We start from the raw sequence: 27,445 nt of genomic DNA, 5'->3' as shown, positions 1-27,445 counted from the left end.
ATTGCCTGAAAAAAGAAAAACACACACACAGTCAGATAACTTTTTGTGCTTTGTTTTCTACTTCTCATTAAAATCTACTGACATGCAAATGCTATTTATTTTACTTTACAGATGCCCAGAAAGCAGAAGAGAGGCAAAAGCTGGCCAAAGAACGGAGAGAGGAACGAGCCAGATATCTGGGTAAGACATGACATTCTCATGTAGGAAATGGAGTCATTGCCATAATTAACATAGATAAACAAATACATTCCTGCATTTTGTCATGTTTCATTTCCCATTTGATTCATTTTCTCTTTGTTCCTCTTTTTAGTGGAGAATAATATAAAAACAGGATCTCAGACTTGCTGACTTCATCTGTAAGTCTGCTTACTGTTTTGTCACAAGACCAGTTTCTGGATCAGCAAGTGATAAAGTGGAAAAGTCTGTCCATGGACTGAACCCACCCCCCCAACCATAAGGATGTTGTTTTTGCATGTCGATGTGGTATGGAATAAAAAGCAGTATTAGAACTAATATTAAAGTCTGAACTTACAAAAGGGTTGTTGCAGCAAAATGAGCACAGCAAGTCCTAGAGATCAAGAAAGTGAGTTAAACATGCAGTGTGATCAGTCATCACATTAAAGATGCGTTAAACTGTCATTAAGATGTATTACCTCACTGAAAGAGTGGTGGATACTTTGGTAGGTTGTGGTGGGGCTCTCTGCAAGGCTGTGAAATCAGAGAGAGAGATGAGAAATTGAAAGATAAATACTAATGCATAGTGGAATTAAAGAAACTTTGGATATGTGGACAGTGGGGACTGGCATAATATGAGAATGTGGAATTTGTTTCACATTTTTATGCAGCCAGCACTATGCTAGAATTTTGTTGGTAGCATAGAAAAAAAAGATGCTGACAAAAATTGCTAGGTGTGTACAGTCATCTATTTCCAGCATACTGCAAATCACATATATCTTATTTCTGTGTCTTCAGCTTTTTTCTGTTGTGTAGGATTCCCCTGAACTTTTGCTATGGAGTCTTAAAAACACCTCTATTGTGCTGCCTTTTTAACCTTCTTCAAGAATGCACTTCTCCTGTGAGACAAATTCCTTGCATCCAGTACTGTTCTGTGAAGGATGTTTTTTATCACCTGTTATTTCATTGTCATGTCTTCCCTTTGTTTCTAAATGAACTATTCTAAAATATGTTGCCATTTGTGTTCTTTTTATGCCTTTGAAATTTTGTGTAGTTTCCTTTCTCTCCTCATAGATGTGTATATTGATGTTGCCCTTTTCATGCCTGTCTCTCTTCCTAGGCTTTTAGATTATATTCTAAATTGTCTTTCATTGAACTACCCCCATGCTTTATCCTTAAAGTGCTGTAGACTGCAGAACTGCATGTAATGTTCAAGTTGATACCAGTAATTACCTGTGTAATGATATCACTGTAACACAGTGCTTAGGCCAGCAGGTTTTGGGTGTGTTTGTGTAAGATGTACCCTACCACAGAATTTTGTGTAATAGGTACAATTAAAATAAAATAAGATGGTACACTAATTAACAATATATGTTATCTCTTTTATCCTTCAATACACTCTGCACTTCATCAGATAAGGAAACTGGTACTGTGTGCCCACACTATCAACACCTGTATAGGCTCTTTAACAAGTGGATACAGAGCAGAGTTGTAGGCCTCTTCGCCAATTCCCTTCAAATTCAGTACCTTGCTTTTCTGGCTTATCTACAGTTACATGAATAAAGTATTACTTTCTCACAGACTAATTTCCAGGAAAAGCTAGTAAAAACCTTCAGCATTATAGCCTCCTTCCTTGTGGCCCAAGGTAGTTTAATGTCTCCATTCCACATCAAGCCTGGAGATGGTTAGTTACTGTTTCATGCTAGGAAAATAAGCCAAAGCATATGAGAAATTATAGTAATGTCTAGCAGAGCAGTCTGGCTCAGTGTGAGATAGATATCATCAACTAGTGATCACTCACAGGGATACCATCATAGTCTCCTTGCAATTAATTAGTAACTAAATAATCAGCCACAAGCTTTTAAAATTAAATAAAAAAAGATTTAGTAATAGTTGAGCAGTACCGATTTAAAGATAGATATAGAGAGAGACAGATAATTGCACAAGAAAAAATAACCTATTTTGAAAAGGTATGCTGCATAAAAAGAAAAGAAAGTCTACCCAACTCATTACATCCAAGTGACTCTGAGTGGTGCATCTGCAGTTAACTCCTACTGATGCCTCTAGGAGTCAAATATTGCTTGTTCATATTTGCATCAGTAATTCTAAAACCATGCTATGTACAAGGTTTTAAAAGATTTCATCTTAAAGCTTACACAATGGCAAACTCAACTGCATTAATATTTGATCTCTATCTAGTTCAGGTTAATTGATATTAATTGCTTTTATAATATTAATTTATATAGATAAAATGTTCACATTTTCTAAATATCTCAACAACCAAGTAACACAGGCAGAGCTCTTTAGCCTCACGTAAATGCCCTCAGCTAGATGTTTGTGACAGACGGGTACCAGTAAGAGTGAAAGGGAAGGCCTAAAAGAGTGTAGTGAGATCAGCTATGTTGTATGGGTTGGAGACTGTGGCACTGACAAAAAGGCAGGAGTCAGAGTTGGAGGTGGCAGAGTTAAAGATGTTAAGATTTGCATTGGGTATGATGAGGATGGCCAGGATTAGGAATCAGTATATTAGAGGGTCAGCTCAGGTTGGATGATTTGGAGACAAAGCCAGAGAGGCAAGATTGCATTGGTTTGGACATGTTCTGATGAAGGATGCTGGGTATATTGAGAAAAGAATGCCAAGGATGGAACTGCCAGGTAAGAGGAAAAGAGGAAGACCTAAGATAAGGTTTATGGATGTGGTGAGAGAGGATATGAAGGTGGTTGGTGTGACGCAGAGGACAGAAAGAAATGGAAGCGAATGATCCACTGTGGCAACCCCTAAAGGGAACAGCCGAAAGAAGAAGTTGTTTACAAAATATTACAAATGTCATAGTTACTGTGTTTATTGTGCCTTATAAAATTTGGTTTGAGACCTAGAACTTAAAGAATACTACCACCATAAAAATAGTTTGTGCTTAAGAGGTTGCTATTTATACTTCTTTCATAACCACTGTGATTCCAGAGATATAAACATTTGTTTGAAATGTGAGGACATAATTTGATTCTGTCAAAAGGCTTAGGGTCCACCCATTGGAAGTTACAGTGCAAACTTTCTGAGCTTCATTGAAGTGAATGAGTTCATAGGTAGGTACTAGGCTATCGGCCTTGGGGCCTATACAAACCCAGGCAAAAAGGTACCCTGTCTTTTGCCACCCAAGAAAAATTTCCAGTGCCACTGTCGAGCAGAGCCACAGAAGTGATCTCCGGGGTGAATTTCCTGTTTCCCATCCAATCATCAAGATTTTTCTTGAATAGTGTTAATGAGGAGCTCTGTTTGACAAAGATAGGTAGTTTATTCCAGAGTATGGGAAGTCTCTGGGACAGGAATATCTCCCTCCGGCATGTTCTGTTATTGTGGTGACTAGGTTTAAGTCCCTAGAGCGTGTAGCTCGGAGGGATTGAGATTTCTTTAAGTGGAGGATGTCCAACAGATCTGGGTTTGACATAGCTTTGTATATTAAGCAGAGATCACCTCTGAGTAGGCGATATGTGATGGAGAAAAGCTTGAGTTTTTTGAGACGGTCTGCGTAGGGCATCTGTTTGAAGCCGGTAATCCTCTTTGTGAGATATTTCTGCGGCCTTTCCAGTTGTTGTAGATGTCTTGTGAGGTACATACCACAAGGGGCATTGTACTCTATAATGGGTCTAATGAGTGATGAGTAGAGGGGAACAATGACCTCTTTTTTTCTGGATGAGAAACCTTTTGTGAAGAGGTGTGCCACGTAGAAGGATTTCCTGAATACTGTGGCAATGTGATTATCAAAGGAGAGACTACTGTCCACCTGTGTCCCAAGGTCTCTTATCACATTTTCGGTGTTAAGTATACTACCGCCTATGTTGTAGTTAATGGGTACAGAGGTTTTACCAAAGGGGATGGCAATGCACTTTTTGGCATTGAGCTTGAGGCCATGGCTTTGACACCAGGCATCTGTCTCAGTGAGGCCCTTTTGTAGGATGTCCACATTGTTAAGAGTTCCGATTATGGCTTCTAGTTGCAGTCATCTGTGAACTTCATTAGCCAAAGGCCTTCTGTGTTAGCCTGTACTTCAGAGAAGTAGATACCAAACAGGAGAGGACCCAGGACTGAACCCTGTGGTACTCCACTTGTCACTGGTCTGAAGTCGGATTTGGAGTCTGCTACTTTCACAGTGTGAGTTCTGTCAGTGAGCCAGTTGGCAACCCATCTTGTGACATAGGGATTTATACCTAGTTTAGTAATTCCAGAGTGGGGGATGGTGTTGAAAGCCTTGGCAAGATCTAGGTAGGCTGTGTGAACCACCTTACCCTCGTCTACGGCTTTGGTGACTGCTTCAAGGAAGTCTATCAGGTTTAGGAGACATGATCTGCCTTTTACAAACCTGAATTGGGTGGGGTCCAGAGTTTGGAGATTACCATTGTCTTTATTTATAAATTCCATGATGATACGTTCCATGGCCTTGCAGACCAGGCTCGTCAGGCTAATGGGGCGGTAGTTCCCGGGGTCCGTGGTGGCTCCCCCTTTGTGGAGTGGGATAATCATCACTGTGCACCATTCAGCAAGCACAAAGCCTGAGGTGAGGCTATGATTGAACATGGTACTTAGGTGGGGTGCCAGTTGGTTCTGTAGTTTGTGCAGAACGCAGCTTGGAATGTCGTCTGGTCCCATGGATGCTGTGTTCTCGGCTTTGGAGAGTGTGTTTTTTACCTGTGCAGCCGTGATTACAGGAACTTTGCATTCTTCCGGTATAGAGATGGGCTCTTTAGGGGGTGAGAGGGGGGTAAAATTAGCACTGAACCTATCTGCCAGGATGTTGGCAATATATGTTGGGTCTGTATATTTAGGGCCATTGTGCTGTAACTCAGAGCAGATCTGAGTGCTGCCATTGAGATTCTTGACATAGCTATAGAATGCTTTGTGGTTGTCATTAGAATCAGTGGCAATTTTGTTTTCATAACTAGCTTTGGAGGATTTTATCATGGATCACAGCTTCTTACTGAGGCTGACCTGGGAGCTCCTCCACTCATGGGATTTTACTCTTTTGCAACAGTTTCTTCCTTCTGTTGTACAGTTTGTTTATGGCAGGGGACTACCAGATTGGCTTCCTGTTTTTGGAGGATAGCGTCTTGGTTCTGTTTGGGATAGCACGATCCATGCACTCGTGTAAGTGCTTATAAAGTGCAATTGTGTAGGATTCAGTAGTCATAACTGTATTGTCCATCTGCATGGGTGTCATGAAGTTCACCACTTCTGTCTTAAGAAGCATGAAGTTGGCTTTGGAGAAATTGTTTTCCATGGTTTCCTTAATGGGGGTGGGGGTAGGATGTGGATATCTAGGATAATTAGCTTATCGTCGGATCGGACCAGTGAGGCGTTGACTTCAGGTGTGGAACACGGGTCACTCATGTTGGTAATGACTAGATCTAGGATATTGTTGCCCCTGTTGGGGGTGTGGATAAGTTGATCCAGGGCATTGGAGTTTATGAATTCCAGAAAGTGTTGAGCGAAGGAGTTGGTACATGAGTAGTTTTCCAGTTAAATGTAGGGTAGTTGAAATCGCCCATTATTAGTGTGTTTGGCTGAACACTAATATTTTCCAGTACATCAAAAAAAGAGGAGTGTGAATCCCGGAACATGGTGGGGGATCTGTAGCAAGCTACAATTTGGATTGCAGTTTTGCCCAGAGTTAGTTGCACTTGGATAACCTCGGCTGCATTATGCTGAGCAACTAGCCTGGAGGTGTGGATATCCTTAATGAATATGGATACACCTCCATGTTTGGTGTTCCGGTCCAGGTTACATGGCCGAAAAGTGTGGTATGAGTTATAGCCTGGTAGTGCAGGGGTGCTGTCTGGAGCCGTGAATCAGGTCTCAGTCACTGCACAGATATCGATGCTCTCCATTTTAAGGAGTGCCTCGAGTGAGTGCATTTTGAGATTTAGACTTCCAGCATCGAGTTAATACTTCCTAGCTAAATCTGACTAGAAGAATTACTGGTTCTTGTTTGTACTGTCTGAATTTGCAGAAGAAAATAGGCAGAATATAAATAAAAGCAAACTTTCCATTTTGGAGAACAGTTTTGTTAAGCACGTAAAAGCAATTACTAATCAAATTAAATTGGCTACCAGACTTCTTTTGCCTCCTTTCGTATTACCCAGAGTACAACTGAACCAATGGCCTTTTTAGAAAATTCCATAATGTAATGCACAAAGTAAAGCTAAATCTAATCTTGAAAATGTGAGTGGGGGGACTATCATCCTTCATTCTGTTTCTCAGTTTCCTCTTTTACATTCTGATGTAGTTTAGCTGACATTCATCACAGAATAAAAAACGTTTCCAGAAAACTGTTTTCTAATTACAATTGACAGCAGCTCTGAAACCAAGCAGTTTCTTGGCTTGCACAAGTCTGTTTAAATAGGTTGACAAAGACTTTTGCAGCACTTTTTATTTTACAGATCTGCTGTACTTTTCTGTTGCATAGGCTGCAAGCTTGGTATGTTCCTTTGTACATTTTGCAGAAAAAAAATCCAAGCTTAGTATATCTGTTCAAGTTAGTCAAACATGTAGGTTCAGTCACATTATATATTCCATTACATTTCCACCTTTGTCATAGTCGTACTAAAAATAATGGCAAGTGTTAGATACTTGTAAGTCCTCACTTGTGTGCAAGGCAGTCTGATGAAGTTCCAAACCAGTGTAACAGCAGAAGCGACTACTGGTTTTCTCATTTGCTTTAATTGTCAAAGCTCTCATGTCAACGAAAGTGGACTTGCTACAGGCATTTTATTAATAGCTATTGTTTTTGTTTTAGTACTTCTGTGATTTGCAGCAGTCCTTGGGCTATTACTTGCGGGACTTTCATTTTCTGTTTAAGACAAAACCATAGGAAAACTGGGACCAGCAGGGTTGCAGATCTGCATGTCAGTGGAGGCCCTCATTGCCGGAGATTCTACTTAAAAAGATGAATCTGAATATCTTTTTTTTTTTTTTTTTTAATATACAAAGGTTAGTTTGATGAATATCTTTTCACAGTATGCTATTGCCATTCTTTAAAATAGAATTCCTAAACCTGTATTGCTGTAGTCCACTCTTTGTTGACATCAGCTAAATGAGGAATTAAACCCGCACATAAGGCAGCTGATTAATCTCAGCCTTACCACAGGAGTGGTGTGGGTGGAGGAGTGGCGTACGTGGGTCCCACAACAAGTCTAGTCTGCAAAGCTATGGAGAGGATCATAATGAGCTCATAAACAAAGATATAGGGGGACTTGACATTGACCGACCCAGTTTGGCTTTGTTTGTCAGAGGGAGATCTTTTGACTTTTGTCGACTTCTTTGCTTCTTTGAAACAGTCACCAAGGAGGAAGATGATGAGGCATACCATACAGCCCTACCTTACCTTGCAAAGAAATGTAAACCCATATGTCACAAGATGGGTTTGCAACTGGCTTAAGGAAACCCACAGGGGTTAGTAGTTGGCGCTTATGTATGTCAGACTCCCGTCAACAAGTGGTGTCCCACAAGGCCAACATGGGAGGACTTTGTTGACAAAGTTTGCAGTGGAAAGTGCATCGGACACGATATCCTTTCAGAAGGGACTCACGGAAAGAGATAGCTGGCCCCCCATGGCCATGGCCTGGTGTTAAACCCCAAGCTACCATAGGTGTGGCAATCCACTAACAGAAGAAGAGGTCAGGGACCTGGGGACCCAGGGACGAAGGATTCACATCCAGATCTAGTGAGGTCATTGTTTATCAGACCAATGAATGAGTACAATGCCCCATTAGGGATGCATCTCACCGACATCTGCACCAAATTGAGTGACCCCAAAAGTTCCTCACAAAAAAGATAAAGGGGACCCAAAATCTGTCATATGCGCCAGATTTCTGCTCAGAGGTGACATGTGCCTGACATACAAGGCCATGTCCAACCGAAGAATTGGACATGCCCCTCCAAAAAATCCAAATCCACCAAAACCACTAGAGCAAGCGTAACTTAAACCTAGCATGGATATAAATAGGACATGCTGGAGGGGGATTTTCATCACTCAGACTCCCTATGCTGTGGGAATAAAAAATCTCGGTCCAGAGGCAGCACGCTGACTCTGTTCATCATCTCTGTGTCACTGCTGGACAGAGGCACAACAAACTAATGGGCACAGTATTTTTCGAACCTATCAGGGGAGGGTTAAAAACAGACTGCATGTCTGCTTTAAGCACTCTTTGGACTTTGCTTGGTTTCTTGTATGCAGTTCCAGCCTTGTCCAACTTGATTCCCTTTACCAAGTTTCTGCTATTTCTGATAAACCTGCTGACTGCTTTTTGAAATGTGTGGTACAGAGCTCTGTGGGATTCCCCATGGGTGGATGGAATGGTTGAAGTTGGAAAACGAGCTGTGTTTTCCTATCTGAAGCAGGGCTGTGCGCTGTAGTGTTTTGCCAAAGTATCAGTTTGTAGAGATAAGTCAAAAAAGTGTTTTGCCCTATTAGCTTTCCCTATACAACTTAGTATTACTGGGCAGACTCTGCAAGTCCTCACAGCACTCTGAAGCATGCCCATGATGTTTCTGCACATTTTATTTAAAAACACAGTTCCCGACATTTATTTATTGATTTACACTTCCTAGGACTCAAAGACTTCATGGAGGCTGGAAGCACATCCATAGGTGTATGTGTTTTATTTAGCGTCCTGAGAGATATCTAAATATTATCGGGTGTCATAAGTGAATAAATGGTTTTGTTGTCAAAAGAGTTTATGCTCAAAACCATAGAAATATAATTTTCAACTTAAAAAAAAAGGATCTAGTTATAGCCCCAAGGAGTTAGTTGATTTGCTGCAAGGCAGTGCAGCGGAAAACTGGAAACTTTGGCCCCACAAAGTTGAATTATTCCTCACTACTCTTGGAATAGCCCAGAAGCCTGTAAAGGGACACAGAACCACTTTTCTGCATGCTGTCGAGGAAGAAGCTTTGAAAGCATTTAGTACACATTTCTAGAAGAGGAGACAAATAAAATAGGAGTACTTAGAAACAAGTTCGAATTATTATAAATATGTAACTCATTAGCACATATGTTGTGTGGGATGTCACACTCTAGCAGCCTACAAACATCCTTGCATTCCAGAGCATTTTCTGAAAAATAAACTTAAACGCGTAAGACAGACAATTTTAAGTATTTTGTGAGCAATAAAAGCTGTTAAAACTGTACATGTAGCAATGTTAACAGTTAGTGCATTCATAGCCTTTCCATAAATACAATAATATAATACACACACAAATCCAGAGTTATATTTTTGTACTAAACTTTCATAAACAAATTGTCAAAGCTTGCAAAACTATACAACCTAGACGTGAATGTTGCCTTGAAAAGTCATGCTGTTTTTCATCTGTAAGGCCATAATTTTTTTTTCAACTACCAAGAGTGATGTTAAGGATAGCTAAACTTGTAAGTTCCTGCTGCCTTCCTGAACTTGAGACTTTGGGTGGATGCTGTTGCCCTAAGTCCTTTGCAGTGTCCTAAATTCCAAAGAAAAGTTACAATGTCATGTAGAAGTTTCTTAATATGGCTACTTGAGTGCGCATGAATGGGTCTGACTTTTGTGTCATGTCAGGACCTTTTTTCTGATGTTTGCCTTCGAAAAAGTTGGGTAGATTTTGCAGTGTGTAGGACATATTTTAAATAGGTGTGCAAGAATCCAGTAATGTATCCTAAACCTACTAAAGTTGGCGCAGAACATCATAAGTATTCCTGTGGGTCTTGCAGGATACTAAGCTGAACAGACTGTCTGTACTCGGGAACAAGGACATTTCTGATGCAGCTCAATGAACATCCATGATAGCCTGGACATTTCTGAGGGCTATAGGCTGTGTCAGTTTTCTTTCTGAGGGTTCCCTTGGTCAGTTTGCACATGGGGGAAAAAAGTGTGGTATCTCAGAAACTTATTGGAACAGCACAATCTTCTGTTAGACTTTGCCTTTGAGTCTCTGTATCAGGATGTAATTTAGCTGGTAATTACTACAGGGAGTTGAGCAACCAAAGGATTCCCTTTGTAATTTCGTAGCATATACATGTCCTGACTACAGTTCCCAAGGCCAATGGCTCATAAACCCCATTTGGAAGTGTAAAAAGCATGGAACATCTCCATGGTAGCAGAGGCCTTATTTCTAGCCTTGAGCACGTTCAGGACAGATTGGCAAGGAGAGAGTGGCACCCAGGAGCACTGAAAACAGTTATGACACCATAGTAATGTTAAATAAACAAGCAGGGGTGGCACTCCTCTGCAACAGTTGTGCAGGCCAGCATGATAGCTTTAGACATAGGAAATGAATGCCCAAGCATAAGGTCAACTTCTTACTCCCCCTCAGCTCAGTGGCAGGCAAACTGAGCAGATCTGCCTCCAAAGTTTCATATGTGGAGAATGGAGTCCAAAGTCTTTTAAAACCTAAAGCGAGATGGGAGTCTCCAGAGACAGATATTTCTGCATTGCAGAAGTACCAGTGCCAGATTCTCTTGTAAAGAGGAATGGCTGCCGCTACAGCTTCCACAGTTCTGTACCCTCCTTCCCCAAGGAAATGTGCCGCTGATGCACTCTTCATTAAGGTGATTTGGTATGTAGGCATCATGGATGGTGTACGCCTGATACCATTGAAGGACTAGTTCTCAGAAGAGGTTCTACACATCATGCTGGAGACTGGGAAGCCCATCACTGAAATTTTTATATATCCAAGTGGTGCAACTGTAGGGGGAATCCCTGTCAGCAGAGATTACAAAGCCAACAACAGTCTTGCCAGTGTTTTAGAACTTTTTTTTTTTTTTTACACAGTGGTTTATTTTATGCCTCTGTCAAAGTGCATCCTTCTGCTATTTGCGGCCTGCCTGTCATTAGAACCCCCCCCCCCGGTCTGCCCACTGTACAGGGAATCACTTCCTGAAAGGGGGGTCCTTAGGCCTGTAAAGATGTTTGTGCCATCTCTTTTAGACCTTAACTTTGTGATATTAAAACGTAACCTAGTTCTTTCTGAGCCCAGGACATCTGCTGCACTCAAGATTTGTCTTGGCAAACTATATTTTTGTTGTCTTTTACTTCAGCCAAGAGAATCTTTGAGCTTTAAGGCCCTTTTCTGTAGAGAACCATACACTGTATTCCATTGAAGCAGTGCGAGCATTAAAACTACTCCTTCATTTATGCCTATTGAAGTTGGTAGTATATCAGGTTATGCATTTTGTTTTCAATCACAGTCTTAGGGAGAAAAGGAAATTGCAGTTGCCGGATGTGTACCAGCAGCTAAGGTATTATACAGCAGGAAAAGAAGGCATGTGTTCTCATGTTGCAATATTCATAACAGTAGGGAGGTTGCTGACTGCCGCACCGGACATCTGGCCAGTATATCAAAGTCTTTGGATAAGGGGTGCATGTAACATTGCATGTCAGCATGTACTCATCTGAGAACTTCTCTGCTGCAGTGATCTATAGGCCTGTGATCGCCAGCTTGTGGAATCCTATTGTTCGTTTGCCTTCAGCTGTGTACTATTCAGATAAGTACCCTTTTTGGATTATTGAGTATAACCTTTTCTTGCATTCCAGACGTACGTGTCAGCTAAAAAGGGAAAGTGTGCTTGTGAAAGACAAATTCCACATAAGGACATGCATGACCAGTATTTGTTTTGCTTAGGGGAAGGCCACGGCTACAAGTCTTGTGACATCTGCCAGTCCTTTGTACCCAAAACCTTGTGAATTCACCTGGCTGCTTTAAAATTATATTTAGAAAATCAAAGGCTGCGATGTTTGGCATTGGGTATGGAGGGTGGGGTAGGTACCTCCAAGGAGCAGCCCCGGAAGAAAACCTAAAAAGTTAGGTCTGACGCCCATGCTGTACCTCAGGAGTCTGGTGAGACTGTCGAGGTGGATGTTAGCTCAGGGTCCCATCGGACGTCAGCATTACTGCTGGAACTGGGAACTGGGATCTGGGATGGAAGTTGGTTCAGTGGAAACCCTGAGTACATCAGCTGAGGTTGTTCAGCCATCAGTTACTTATGGCAAGGGGGAACCATGGCTCGTGGCATCGGAGGGGCCTCTTAGTACTTTATCATCCATCACGACGTCTGCTCCCAGACTGACTGTTTCTCCTATTTCTCTAAAAAAGAAGCAAAAAGAAAAACACAGAACTACATAATCTGCACCTTGATGGGAAGCTTTCTCTCAGAATTTGTTCAGAGCCTTCCAGCCCCTTCAGTCTCAGGTGCCCTAACCATCCCTACCCCCTGTGCAGCCCTTGGAATAGTCAGAGGAAGAGCTCTCTTCCTCCCCTTACTGTTCCCAACTTGAGTCTCCCAAGGATTTTGCTACCCCTGAAGAAGAAGATACCATTAGCCCTGACTCTCCTGGGGAAGAGTTTTCTTTTGGGGACACCATTACACTAATGAGAGAGCATTTTAAATGGGAGGTTTCTGATGTATCTGAGACAAAAAAAGAGGTATTTTGAACTCCTGCAGATGGACCAGCCTTCTCCATCTGCAGTTCCTCCTTTGCTTCCAATTTTCCTGGAAATCTTTCAGGCTGCATTTATGCATGGCTAGATTTGTTTTTAGATACGTTGTCTAGGGCCTCTGTACTAATATCTGATGTGCCAGATTCTCCTGCCAAGTCTCAGCTGTCTGCCGTGCTCTCTACTGCCTCTCAGGTGACCAGGCATTCTGTCAAGTGCAGCTATGATGCTGTAGAAGCATCACCTGGCTTTGTCCTGAGAAGGCATTCCTGGCTGAGACCCCAGCCTCTACCCTTGGCTGTACAAGCCAAATTACTTGATGCACCACTGGGTAATAAGGCCCTTTTTCGTACTGCTTCAGTTGAGCTCCTTAAATCTCTCCAAGAAAAGGGCAGAGAGTTGCAAAATTTGAAACTTTTGCTCATCTCACCCATTCCTAGGTACCAGAGGCACCTACCCACAAAGGACCAGTTTTGTAAGGAGGCAGTCCTCTTACTCTACTGCAGTGTAATCAAAAGGACGGAGTCACCGTAGGAAGCAAGCCACTCCTAGATACTCCACCACCTCAACCCCTACTTCCTTTTAGAGACAGCCTGTCCCAGACAGAATTCCTCCACTGTGACTCAAATCCCTTGCCCACATCCACACCCATGTTCCTCTGTCTAATCTTTTCCCTGCCCTTCTGGTGGAAACTTACTTCAGGGACTTGGGTCCTTTCTGTCATCCCAAACTGTTATTTTATGATTTGGTGGGCAGTGACTCAAATCCCTTGCCCACATCCACACCCATGTTCCTCTGTCTAATCTTTTCCCTGCCCTTCTGGTGGAAACTTACTTCAGGGACTTGGGTCCTTTCTGTCATCCCAAACTGTTATTTTATGATTTGGTGGGCAGTTCCCACCTTCTAGGGGACCTCTTAACCTCCTTCAAATCAGCTTCACCTTTTCCTGCAGTTGTGGATCAGCTCCTATTTCAGGGCACAATTGAACAAGTCCCTTAGGATCAGACAGCCAAAGGACTTTATTTCAGGATGTTTTTGGTCCCAAGAAAGGATGGCCCTTGGAGACCAATTCTGGACTTCTCTCCTCAGTCTTTATCTCAAGGTGCCTACTTTCAAGAGGCTCACTTTGCAATATCTCTAATCTCTGATCCCTCACCAAGCCTTCATGGTATCCTTGGATCTGAAGGATGCTTACCTTCACATCCCCATTCACCCCAACTGCAGGAAATTCCTATGTTTCTAAGTAGGTTTTTGCATTTTCGGTTTTCCGCATTGCCATTTGGGCTCTATATAGCTCCAAGAGTATTCGTAAAGTGTCTAGTCCCGGTTATTGCTCATTGCAGAATGCAGAACATACAAATATACCCTTACTTAGATTACCTGTTAATCCTGCACCAGAAGTGCCACTGCCTGTCCTGTCACCTACACATTGTGTGCAGGATCTTAGAGGACCTAGGTTTCACAGTGAATCAACAAAAATCCCAAATGACTCAAGACCTCGTTTTCTTGTGGTGCAGAATAAGAACAGACATGATGTCAGCCTTCATCCCATGCCAGAAGGTGGAAATCTTCACCCATTACTTCCAATCTCTCCTTCCCCTCCAAGCCATCTCATCCAGGGAATATCTGAGGGTCCGGGGCCACATGGCATCCTTGATTCCCATGCTTTCCTTTACCAGGCTGCGTATGAGGAAGTTCCAGTGGGTCTTGAAGAATTTGTGGACCCAACACACCCATCCTCTGGATGTTAAACTCCCTCTTCTCTCATGCTTGAAAAAGGAACTGTCGTGGTGGATTTCATTCATCTACCGCAATCAGGAGATACCCCTCCAGAACCCTCCTCCTGCACAGCACCTCTACACAGATGCATCAGATCTGGGTTGGGGAGCCATTCTGGAAAACAGCAACAGCCAGAACAAAGTTCAGGGGGAGTGGTCCACCCAGAGTCAATGGGACCACATCAGTATCAAAGAACTGAGGGCCATTCTCTTGGCACTACAGGCCTTCCAACAGATTTTCCTACCAGGCACCTTTAAGGTACTCACAGACAGTATGACTGTTCTGTGGTATGTCAACAAGCAGGGAGGGACAAGGCCCTATCCTCTTTGCATCTTGGCAATTCAAATTTGGTCCGTAGTGGAAAAACTACACATAACACCTGCAAACTGTGTACATTCCCTCAGCAGCGAATGTGATGGCAGACACCCTCAGCAGAACCACAGCACCCTCTCACAAATGGATGGTTCACAGGGGGGTGTTTTTGGATCTTATTTACAGGTGGGGTATTCCACAGGCAGATTTGTTTGCCTCCTCCCAGAACAGATAGATGCCTCTTTTTTGCATGAGAACCCCACATCTACAGGCTTGGAGGGTGGACACCTCTTTTTCATGGGCAGGGAGGTTTCTTTATGCCTTACCCCCCCCCCCCCTTAACACTAATTCAAAATGTCCTTCTGAAGATCTAGAGGGGCAAACCAAAAATTCAGCTGGTGACCCCCTTTTGGCCAAGACAGCATTGGTTTCATCTATTATATCTATTAGCCAAGGGCAATCACCACAGGTTACCTCACCGATTCGACCTACTCACACAAGACAGGGGATCCCTTATCCACCCTCAGGTGCTCTACCTCAAACTGACCTTTTGGATGATGGAATTTTGATCCCCTTTAGACACCTGTATTCAGAGGTTATACTCAATGTCCTGCAGGAGGCCAAGAAACCTAGTACCAGGAGAAATTATGAATTTAAATGGAAAATATTCTCCAGGTGGTGTCTCAAGAACAAACAGGACCCCCTTCTTTCTCTAGTACCTATGGTCCTTTATTTGTGTGAGCTACTACATTCAGGACTGACGTACTCTTCTGTAAAAGTGCATTTGACAGCCATCTCTGCCTGTCTTCCTTTGGTACCTCCTTTGGCATCTAGGCTAGAAGTAAAACTCTTCTTAAAAGGGGTCTTCCATATAAGACCCCCTCATAAGCCTATCCCTCATCCTGAGATCTTAATTTTGTGTCAGAAAAACTCACATTACCTACATTTGAACCAGCCCATTCAGCATCTCTTAAGCTATGTACTTGGAAAACAGTCTTGCTGGGGGGGCCCTTACATCCGCCTGGAGGGTCTCTGAAGTCCAAGTGCTTATGTCCACTCTGCCTTATCTTCCATAGAGACAGGGTGTCCCATAGGACCAATCCTTCCTTCATGCCTGAGGTGGTTAATGAGCTTTCATTGAATCAGACCATTAATCTACCTGTTTTTTTCCCTCAGGCTCAAAACTCCTCAGAAAGGACTTTGCATTCCCTGGATGTTAATAGGCAACTGAGGTATTACCTGGACAAGACCAAACCCATTAGAAAGTCTGGCCAGCTTTTTGCCTCCTTTCACCCTAGGGTCTTGGGGAAGGCAGTGTCGAAACAGACAGTTGCCTGATGGATTTTTAAGGCAGTCTCTTTTTGCTACTCCTTTCATGGAGAATAAATCCCAGCGTGAGAGCTCACTACTGGAGTAGCTGCATCTTAGCAGCCTTTTTTAGGGGTGTTGACTAGACTTCCATTCTGGAGGCGGCCACTTGGTCTTCTGTACATACTTTCACCAAGCATTACAAACTACACTTGATTTCTAGATCCAGGGCTGGGTTTGCCAGGTCAATTTTGCAGGGCCTCATCGACTCTGTCCCCCAATCTACCTCCCAGGTTCCTTCCTAAAGCTTTGGTACTCTCCCTACTGTTATGAATACTGAAAGATGAGAATAGAAGAACATAGAGTAGTTGTGTAAGAACTTTCCATAACCTTAGATGTCCTTCTCTTCCATGTTGAGTATTCAATCCCCCCCACCCACCCCCTTTCATTGTTTCTCCTTTTCCCTTTTGGGGTTTTTGGTTCCTTGCATCCAAATAGGGTACAACAACTGCAACATAGCTCTAAAATTTAAATACCTCCTTGACTGGTGGTATATGTGGATATGGAAAACTTCCTTTCTTCTAGCATCCCAGGGGTACTGCTGTATGCAGCAGTCAGATCTGAGTTTGGTATGTGCAGACATCACATATATAGCCGATGTCAGTTTATGGCTCTGACATGCAACGTTGCACGTACCCCTTATCCAAAGACTTTGGTATACTGGCCAGATGTCCGGTGCTGCAGGCAGCGACTTCCCTACTGTTATGAATACTGCAACATAGAGGAGAAGGACATCTAAGGTTATGGTAAGTTCTTGCACAACTATTCTTTCATGCAGTTTGACCAACCATTGTGTTCTTCATTTCAGGCAAGCAGGGTGGGCATCTGTCCATACAAACACTGTCCGTACCTGAACTGCAGTCCAAACCTTTGTCAGACATTACATGATGGGTATTAATTCCATTAGCAGGGTAGGTTTTGTCACTGATGTCTTGCTGAGCATGGTGTAGCCACTACTACTCCAGTTGGGGTAAAGAACTATGTTAGTACTTTTTACACTGCAGAAGTGATCCCTTCAATGAACATAGCACAGATGTGCGAATACATGCACCCTAACAGTATAGTTGCGTGAACACATGGTCCCTGGCAGTACAACTGTGTGAGCCCTCATGCCCTGGTGATGTAGCAGTGTGAGCTCGCATTCCCTGGTGGTACAGCTGTGTGAGAGCTCACATGCTGGCAGTGCAGCTTTGTGAGTGGGCACACCCTATCAGGGAAGTTTGAGTAGAGTAGCAGGATCACTGCTGCACTGTACTCTCTTTCTCCTCCTTACCTCTGTGAGTTTCCCCTCCCCTTCTACCCCCTGTGTGTCTTGTAAGTGGAAGCAACACGGGAAATGGAAATATTTGTGTCAGGAAAATGCCATTGCTCCCTATACCTGTCCTTCCTATTTTTCCCCTATGTCAGCTGCAAGAGGTCAGTACTTGAAATGAGTTTCCCCTCCCCTTCTACCCCCTGTGTGTCTTGTAAGTGGAAGCAACACGGGAAATGGAAATATTTGTGTCTGGAAAATGCCAATGCCCCCTATACCTGTCCTTCCTATTTTTCCCCTATGTCAGCTGCAAGAGGTCAGTACTTGAAATGGTGATCTTGTAATCCCTGTTACGGACCAGAAGTTTTCAGACTGAAGGCATCACTTACCCAGTAATATGGTTACTCTTGTAACCTTGCTTCCAGAAAACAACAACACAGATGGTGGAAGTCACTCTGCTTTTTAAGCCATGCGTCAAGCTAGCACAGCGGGTAAGGGGCAGGTGTCTAGCTCTTTTTTTTTTTTCTTTCTATTTTTTTTTGGAGACATCTAAAAGCTTTTGGAATTGTGTAAGAAGGGTAGTTGCACTCCGGAAGCTAATTCCCATGAAGAATTAATCTACCATTATGCTGTGTATACTTGCATATCAGTACTCCCTCATTTTATTTCTGCCACAATTGTCCTAGATACTTATAGCAGTGTAGCCTAGTCGTCTGTCATCCATTCTTGGTAATATTTTAATTGTGTTTCAGATGGCTTCAAAGAGATAAGGAGGGTGGGTAGTTGTGTTTTTGATCTGTTTCTCTCCAGAATCATCTGTTAAGTTTCTTTAATGTATTTCCTTCCTGCCAGCTTAAGACATTGTCTGTAGTGACCTGTTTTATTAGCTGGTACACACGCAAAAGTCTGTGCTGGTTTATTTGCAGGAGTTTCAGTTCTTGAAGTAAGGACTATAGATAGATTTTTTTTACTTTCTAGATACAGAAAAACAGTTTTGTAGCAGCAGGACAACAGCTGACTGTAACGCTCTCTCTCTTAAAGAGGCAGACTGGTGTTTTAGGGTAGTGCAGAGCCATGGCTGTCAGAACCAAAGTCTGGATTCTGACAGTAACTCACATTTGATTTGTGACTTCAGTAGTCATAGCACATGTGCAGCCCTGTACTGCGCAGCCCTGTACTTTGCTAACTTTTATTGTATTAACTTTATTTTTTTCACTTTAATATATAGTCATGGATTACTGTCAGTAGCCCAACTCCCATCCTCCAATATCTTCCCTACTTGACTAGATTCATTTCTCGCTTATCTCGCAGAACAGAGTTAATCTTTTTGAGCCGTCTGCTTTCCCACAACAGATGTCTGAGTAAACTACAATGTGTGCTGTGTACAGGTGAGTTAAATAATATGGATTTGTTTTTATTTTCTACTAACATATATATTTATTTATTTACTGGTGGGGGTGGGGGGGTAGGAGCCATCAGGAAGTTAAGTGATTTATTTAGCGTCCTACATTGTAAAAGTGAGAACTGATGAAATTTATACCCAGATCTCTAGTCTTGCTGCTTAGAACCTTGCGTTTGTATCTCCTGCTTCTTGTTGCAGAGTTGGGCATATGCCTAACCCTTTAGATGAGTTATCAGTGTTTGTTGACAGTTTCAGGCCGAGAACCAGTGGCAGCACATGCCTGTAATTTGGGTACAACCTCTTGGTAGCTTTCTTTTCAAAAAGACCAGAAAATGCAGTGTCAGACTGCCTCCTTCGACAGGTTGGTGAGCTGATATAGGCTGCTCATTCCCATCCTTCCATGCCTGACATATCCAGCATCAGAGCTGTTAAACCATCTTGGGTCACCTTGGTGTTGTCAGGGCTTCACTTTCCTGTGCCTTAGCACTGGACTCTCTAATTCATCATCTTTGGTACATGACATTTTCTTTTCACCTGCTGTTTCGCAACATCCATGTTAGATTTTTCTGCTAATTTCTGCTGCTTCCTGGTTCTAGATGGCCTTTGCACACATGAGCTGGCCTCATTGCCATTTTATGTATTTTGCCCAGTGCACATTGCGTATAGTAAAACATTCCTATTTAAATTAGCGACCAGAGCTATGGTAGGGTGCATATTTTGTTTACAGTGGCTATTCAGCTAGTGTACCAAAGTGGTGCACACTTATACTTCTGTGCTTGCATTAGTTGCAAATGTGCTTCACATCATCTTTGTATAAAGCATGAAAGCTGAAGCATGCTTAAGGAAATCTAGAGAAAAGAAGTAAAGTGATGTAGCTACGTAAAGAGAAACTTGACAGGAGCGCACTGCTGGAAATAAAGTTGCAGCAGCCACAAAAGAAAGCAGAGAGACCCATAAGTAATGGTATCAGCTGATTTAATGGTTGTTAAGCATTCTGAGAGCGGTAAGAAAGGCTGTTTGAATGCCAGGATGCATGGGAAAATGCACCTTAAGCAGTAGGCAAAAGTTATTACGTATTTAAATTTTCCTTTGAAAGTAATGTATGCAGCAGTACAAGCCCTCAAGTGGTAAAGGAGTGAACAAAAAATGTGTATGGTCTGCTTTAGAAATTGTTTTTAAGACAGAGGAAAGGGTGTAATACAATCTCTTTTATTATCTCAGGGGAATCCATAGAGTTCAAGTAGGCACAGCTGTGCTAAAAAGTTGTATGAAAATAAGAGGGCACAGTTTGAGAGTACATATGTGGTTGAGTCAGGGGTATTCATCAATATATTATTTCACAGAAAAGACTAGTTATTAGGCCAGACTTAGTGAGGTATGATGATGAAAAACACTGAACAAAACGTGAGCGATTTGGGTACAAAAGACATGCAGCCCATCTGTTTGATAGTGAGCAGCGAAGTTGATCATACACTCTGTCACCCCCCCACCACCACTGGACCAGTAATCAAGGAACCTCAATCTTCACCACTGGCACCAGTGGGGAATGTACACTGGGAGGATGACAAGTACACACACAATATTTCCAGGTGCAGCTCTTTGCATCAAGTGCAATTTCCCTTAAGAGTACACAGAGACTACAGTCAGTCTGGGGCTGGTTCCTCTACCCTTTTCCAGATCCCCAGAAAGGCTCCCTACTGTCACAGCTATAGAGTTGAGTCCTTAGCCAGGGTTCCAGGCCAAGTCTTCCAGGACCGTCTCTGTCCAACCAGTGCTTCGTGTCCTTGCCCAAGTAGCTGACACACCCACACACATTGTTTAGGATTTTGATTTGCGCGCACACACACACACACACACACACACACACACACACACACACACACACACACACACACACAAACACCTGGGAAAGGCTGGCACACAGGTTTACTAGCTATACCCCCCTTTTGCCCAGACTATAAGGTAGTTTTCACTGCCACCAGAAGAACCCATTATCAGTTACTTTAAGGCCCTTAACACAGGGTGTCCAATTTTATTGTGTAATATTAGTATTACTGCAAGTGGTAGTTTAACCAAGAGCAAGGCTGTTAGGAGTGGCACACACAGTGTCACCAAGTAAATATGCAAGTACTCTCAAAACTTGAATATCTGTACACTGATCAGCCACAATGAAAAATGTAAATATGTTTAATAGCAAATAGTAAAAGAGCAAGATAATATTAAATGTATATTCACAGTGACAGAGTTCAAAACCACAGGAAATATTTAAAACAACATTGCAAGACAGTCTCGACTAAATAAAGAAAAAAACATCTAAACTAAGCTTTACCGTATTCCTGACTGCATCTAAGAGAATTAATATAATCTAAGAACTTACTAATGGGGCAAAGCAGATGTGAATGGATCTTCTAGTTTTTGTCAGATCCAACACAGATTGCAGAATGCCCTGTCTCACTAAGAGACATCTTGAATTAATATCCAAGATATTACTAATGGAATAGCTTGCAGAATTACATCTTTTCTTGTCATTTGACTTTTAGTTCCCAGGCCAAAAACCTCTATTGCTAGAAGCAAGCAGCATTTAGCATTTAGCATCTATCGTTGGCAGATGCTTGAAGTCATAAAGCAATTGCATTCCTTTATGCTTTCAAGACTAGTAATTAATTCACTCTAAAGAAATTACAGAAAGCTTCCTCAGCACAGACCGTCTCTAGCTGCAATGGAAACTGAATTATACTATCTTTTATTGCGTAGCCTATAAAGTAATTTAATTTCAGCTGTTTTCCTAAAATGTGCTGGACTGAAGTTAACCTCCTGTATTCCAGTTTCCACTGATAAAATATATACATTTAGACAGTTACACTAGTGCATGTACTGTTTTCTTCCAGTGGGGGGCACACTGTGGATGCATTTTCAAGCATTTTCAAAAGTATAAAATAGTTCCTCTGCCTATTGTTTCAAACTTAATGTAGCATATGTAATAGTTGTTGGAGGAAGTATTTTGCATCAAAAGTAATAGTTATGTAATTGTTTCACACACACACACACACACACACACACACACACACACACACACACACACACACACACACATTCAGAAGTACAGACCGACTTATACACACATTCATGGAAATATGCAAACCCATAAAACCAGCAGCTATAGCCCATGTGTTGCAAACTGCCCCCATGAAAAGTCAGAGAATTAAGGTCAGTCAGTAATAAGACATTAGAGTTTCATGTATGCATATACACGTATATGTGTATATTTATTAATGGTTGAATACTGATAGACTGCATGTTGCAGTCTATATTCATTGGTGTTCCCTGTCCTACTTTCTGTAATTCTCTCACTGTTACAGATATAAAAGACCAGCAGTTGCAACCTCTTTGTTGTAAACCCTCCCATGACCTCTTGACTGTTCCTGATTTTGCAGTGTAGTTCATGCCTGTCCATTTGGTACAGTAAATCATGGAGGATTAAGGTCAGTCATTAATGCCTGAAGTTAGAGTTTCATATTTCTTATTGTTTTAAGACCTGCAAATTGATAGACTGCATGTTACAGAGATGCATCTCTCTCTCTGTTTCTATCTGTCTCTCTCTCTCTCTCTCTCTCACACACACACACACACACACACACACACACACACACACACACACACACACACACACACACTTCTTCTCTTTACATTATTTTTTCTTTTTTTAATTCTATGCTTGCTAAACAGCAAAGCCGTATTTAGCGAGCCTAAAAAATGGAGGCCGTTTTTTTAATTCTCTAACCAATCTTCACGTACCCTTAATATGGTGCTGTGCAGTGGAAACACTTTTTTTCATCGGGCATTACCTGTACATTAACACCCTGGTGGAAAATGTTTGTTCTTCAAAGAGGTTGACAATGTACAGGTCATCCAGTCCCTAAGTCAAACTACCATATCACAAAAACTGCAGTAATTGTAGCACAACATATTTGACAAATCTGTAAAAAAAACTTTTTTTTTTTTTTGTGTGTGTGTGTGTGTGTGGAGACTATGTATATACTAACTCCAGTATTTCACAACTCTGAGGAAAAGGAAAAACATCTTCACCTTTGTGTGGTAATCTCACAACAGAAGCCCTCATACAAATTCACCTGCCAGCACACTCGGACTCAGACATATGCATGCAGTTCAACCACAACAAACCAACACACACACACACACACACACACATACACCCTCACGTACGCACTAGAAGCATACATACACCCAGAAAACTCAGTAACACTGTAATAACTTACACCCTCTAACGTTAAACAAAAAAAGGGTGTTGACCAAAATAATCCTGTTTCTATGAAATCACCACTTATTGTACTTGCCAGTGTCACATATAAGTTTGTTTAAAAAGCCTCTTAGTTGTGGCTACTCAGTTGGCTTGTACCAGATTTTGCACTTTTTTTTTATTCTCGTATAATACCTTTACTAAATATTCATGTTTAAAAAATATTTTAGGTGTACACACATTAATATAAAATAAAATAAACAGTAATATCAAATGTCATTATTTTCATACGTTATATATATGCTTTCTTTTTAACAATACATGTGCTTTCTTTTTAACAATTATCATTCTTTCTAATGTTTCCTGCCTTCCCCAAATGTCACTCTTCCTCCTGAACATTATTTTGCATGTATTATTCACACAAATTTTATTTAGTTAATCTCTTCCTTCCCTTTTCTGAAGAGCACAACTCCAATTATTTTGTCTTCTTTACAATAATCTGTATTTCAACTACAGTTGGTTAAGATTTTGATTCATATTTTCTAAAAGTTGCTTTTTGACATCCATCCGCATTAAACTTAGTAATGTCTTACTGTGTCTGGGTAATTCATATCTTATACCCCAGATGAAAAAAAAATAATTTCCTTACTTATAACCATTTGTTCCCTCATCATTTCTGACAACGTACTCTGTAGGGGAATTTTTTAAAATCTGCTAACTTGTTACACCCCCCCCCCTTAAAAAAAATTAAAAAAAACCCATTCCCAATTACCTTTTCCTTACCTGTCACACCTCCAGCATTTCTGTCTATTTGTGGAAAATGTTCTCTGCTGTCTGCCTGGGGTATAGAAATACTATGCAGATACTTCCACGCAGAAATCCTAAATCTTCTGGACATGGACATTATTGCTTACTTGGGAGCCATAAAGATATTCTCCCATTGTTACTTTGTAAATTGCCTTTCCGTTCTCTCTCTCTCTCTCTCTCCCCCTAATATTTTCTAACCTCCTCTGATCAGTTCTAAGTTGTCATGCAGTATTTTATATGCCTTACTAATTATCCTTTTTAACAGCAGTTTCTGTTATAGACTCAACTAAAAACTCTACCAGAGCTGGTCTTTCAGGTAGCATCCCCCCCTTCCCTTTGCTTATATTCCATGGTAGGGAAGTTAGTCCCTAACCCTGCAGTCTGAACTTCTGCTTGGCTTCATACCACTTTATTATCTTTCCTTGTCTAGTTATTTAGTCTCACTGCCTTTCTTCCTTTTCTAATTTTTTCAAGTAAATTCCACCCCTCTCTTATCTGTTGCTTGCAGTCTTCCGTATTGGTAAAAATCTCCTTTGTACATTCCTATGTTGGCTTAGTTCTTGGAATACTTTCTGCATCTTTTTGAATATAATATTCTCTGTGGTTGTTGTTTTTCTCCTTAAGAACCTGCATCTAAAATCCTACTGTTCTCCATATTTCTCAGACTCCTTAATTACTCATCATCATCATCCTATTCCAGTTTGATTTATAACCTGCTTTTTATTATGTTTATGAGCTTTAACTGCATAACTGAATATCCTTTCTAATCTGGTGCATTCTGATATTTGTTAAACTTGTTTTTGAGTTCTGTGACATGAACATTTGTTGTTTTGTTTCTGTTTAATACTTGTATTTTGTTCTTGTTTCCATGAAATGTAAATATCTCTGTCTAGTGTGTTTGCTTTGTAGAAAAACAAAATAAATAAAACACTTGTAGTGATCTAATTTAGGTCTCTAGAAGAGACGTATGTATTGTTGCTGATATCAGTGATAATTAAGACTGAGAGTTTATAGTGAATCAGCACAGGACACAAATTTGCTTTTCAGACTAGTTCATTCTTTCACTTAATTTTACACATTGCTTGCAAGGATGAGGGTGTAGATTCACCAACTCTGTTGACAGACCTGTATGTGTATATCAATACATGTGTGTGTGTGTGTGTGTGTGTGTGTGTGTGTGTGTGTGTGTGTATGTATGTATATATATATATATATGTATATATATATATATATATATATATATATATATATATATATATATGTATATATATATATATATATATATATATATATATATATATATATATATATATATATATATATATATATATACTCAGTTAAGTGCATGTTCGCTGAAGTGGGTCTCTGCTTTCTGTTTGAACAAGTGTGTTTTCGAACAACACAAGTAGACCAATATATGTATGTGTGTGTATGTATATATATATATATATATATATATATATATATATATATATATATATATGTGTGTGTGTGTGTGTGTGTGTATACATTTGATTACTTGAAATGTGACTGTTTTAGTTTACTATCTCTGTGGTAATTAACACTTGTAGAATAATGTAGTATGTAATCTGTAACAAGGATGTTGTACTCCCAACCCCGTATCACTGTTTATTGGACTACCTGACTTGAAGTAGAATAAATCATGTCTTTTTTTCCCCCATTTTTAGCTGCCAAAAAAGCTGTGTGGCTAGAAAAAGAAGAAAAGGCAAAACTTCTGCGTGAGAAGCAGTTGGAAGACCGCAGGAAAAAACTAGAGGAACAGAGACTCAAAGCAGAAAAGCGCCGGGTAGTCCTGGAAGAAAGGCAGCGACTAAAACTTGAAAAGAACAAGGTATGAATCAGTCTGAGTATGGATTGGTGTATTATAGGTTCTTGGTATTTTTCCTTTGTTTACCTTACTTTGATTCACTTTGCTACAGCTAGGCTGCTGCTGTTCTTTTGTTGAAACAATTGCTACAAAGTAGCATAACTAGACTGCCTTGAGTTGTTGTGTCTTTCGGCTTTTCCCGGTTAGGGGTCGCCACAGCGGAACTCCGGTCCGCTAATGATTGGCAGTAGATTTTTACATGCCGAATTGCCAGCCCTGACGCACAACCTTCAACAAAGGTACGGCCATTCACGCATGTCTCCACACAGGAAGACGCTTTAGCTGAGAATCGAACAGGACAACGTCTTACTGTGAGGCGCCTTGAGTGCTGTGCATTATTACAGACTCATATTGACCCATAATGTTTTACATAATCTGACTGTGCTGGATATATGATGAGTTGCAGAGTTTATTAACCTACTGATGTGTGGGACTCCTACCTCTCACACTGACAAAATACAAATGAGCACACATCCTTCTTATCATGTAGTCACCACTTATTTTAGGCTTTGTATGCCATGATGTAATGTCATACCTCCTAAAATACACTTTCTAGTCCATGCCAGTAGTGTGCATTGCTTTACTTATATCTTACAGTACTCCTATAGTTCTGAGTGGTAAACACAGGTAGTGCTGCTTGTCTGTCTTTTGGTTTGCTTGACAGTCCTTATGTCTAGCAAATAATAAAAGGCAACCTTAGATTATGCTGTATATTATATTATATTGAGTGGGACATTTTTAAGACATGTTCAATTTTGTAATTGTCTAACAAAAGTATATTAGACGATTGATGTCTGACTAATTACAGAAGTGAGTGTGGAGATCCTGTAAAGCTGTCCATAGGTTTGTACATTGCATGAGAGTCAGTGAGTGTATGCCCTATGCGTCCCAGTCAGGATGGGTCTCTGTCTTGTGCTAAGATAGGCTCTGGTTCCCCCACAGCCCTGCACTAGTGAACTGAACATAACATACATAAAAGAAAAAAAAAAGGTGGACGGAGGTTGACAGTAAGTAGATTAATCCCTACTAACATACCCTCCCACATGACCCTTAGCTACCTCTGTACTAACATACCCCACCATATAGGGATCCAAGGAACTGTGGGACAAAACCAGGTTGAGTTGCATGTCTAGGTTTGTAAAGACCCAGGTGGTCATTTTCCTAGTATGAACCTATGAGTGGTAAAATGCTGTTGCATAGACTATATTTAATGCATCTCCTCACACCTCTGTTTTTGTGTGCGTTTGGTTCTTGTCATTTCTTTCCTGCATGAGGAAAGGCCGCAGTGGTACAGAGGTTAGGATTATCGCCTTGCAGCAAGAGGTTCTCCGGTTCGATTTTCAGTTGGAGGGCCTTCTGTGCAGAGTCTGCATGCCCTTCCTGCATTTGAGTGAACATTTAAAGACATAAACCAGATAACCAAGAAAATGGCTATAATATCACTCCACGAGGACACGAAGTATCATCAAAATTATAGAAAAAAACTGGAGATCATTTACCAGGCTTAAGGAATTTCAGGGTTTTACATCACGTAAGCCCAAGTTTATTTTTCGTAAGGATAGAGCTTTAAAACAAATTTTTGAGAGAGGTACCACTCATTTGGATACCAATGCAAACAAATTAAGAGGTAATATAAAATGTGGCAGTTGTTCTACATGTATTTTTATAATGAAAACAGGAAGTAAAATAACTGTAAACAATACAAATATTATGATTAGGGGTAAATTTAATTGTCATTCCAAAAA

The 27,445-nt window shown here is 41.1% G+C and overlaps 1 protein-coding gene across 2 annotated transcripts in view; it reads left to right on the top strand.

The window, feature by feature from the left end:
• Positions 1 to 27,445, top strand: part of LOC122792264 (MAP7 domain-containing protein 1-like) — a 1,483,077-nt gene that overhangs the window by 656,069 nt on the left and 799,563 nt on the right. For both annotated transcript variants that reach the window (XM_044060015.1, XM_044060014.1), the window contains exons 3-4: positions 112 to 180; positions 25,501 to 25,664. In XM_044060015.1, coding sequence (XP_043915950.1) covers positions 112 to 180; positions 25,501 to 25,664 — 233 coding nt within the window. The remainder of the gene's footprint in view (positions 1 to 111; positions 181 to 25,500; positions 25,665 to 27,445) is intronic.

Source organism: Protopterus annectens, chromosome 1.part2 (genome assembly GCF_019279795.1).
Source record: "Protopterus annectens isolate FY-2018-M chromosome 1.part2, PAN1.0, whole genome shotgun sequence".
Classification (NCBI taxonomy): domain Eukaryota; kingdom Metazoa; phylum Chordata; order Ceratodontiformes; family Protopteridae; genus Protopterus; species Protopterus annectens.
The sequence above is the reverse complement of the archived record's forward strand: the minus strand, read 5'-3'. Positions and strand labels throughout refer to the sequence as shown.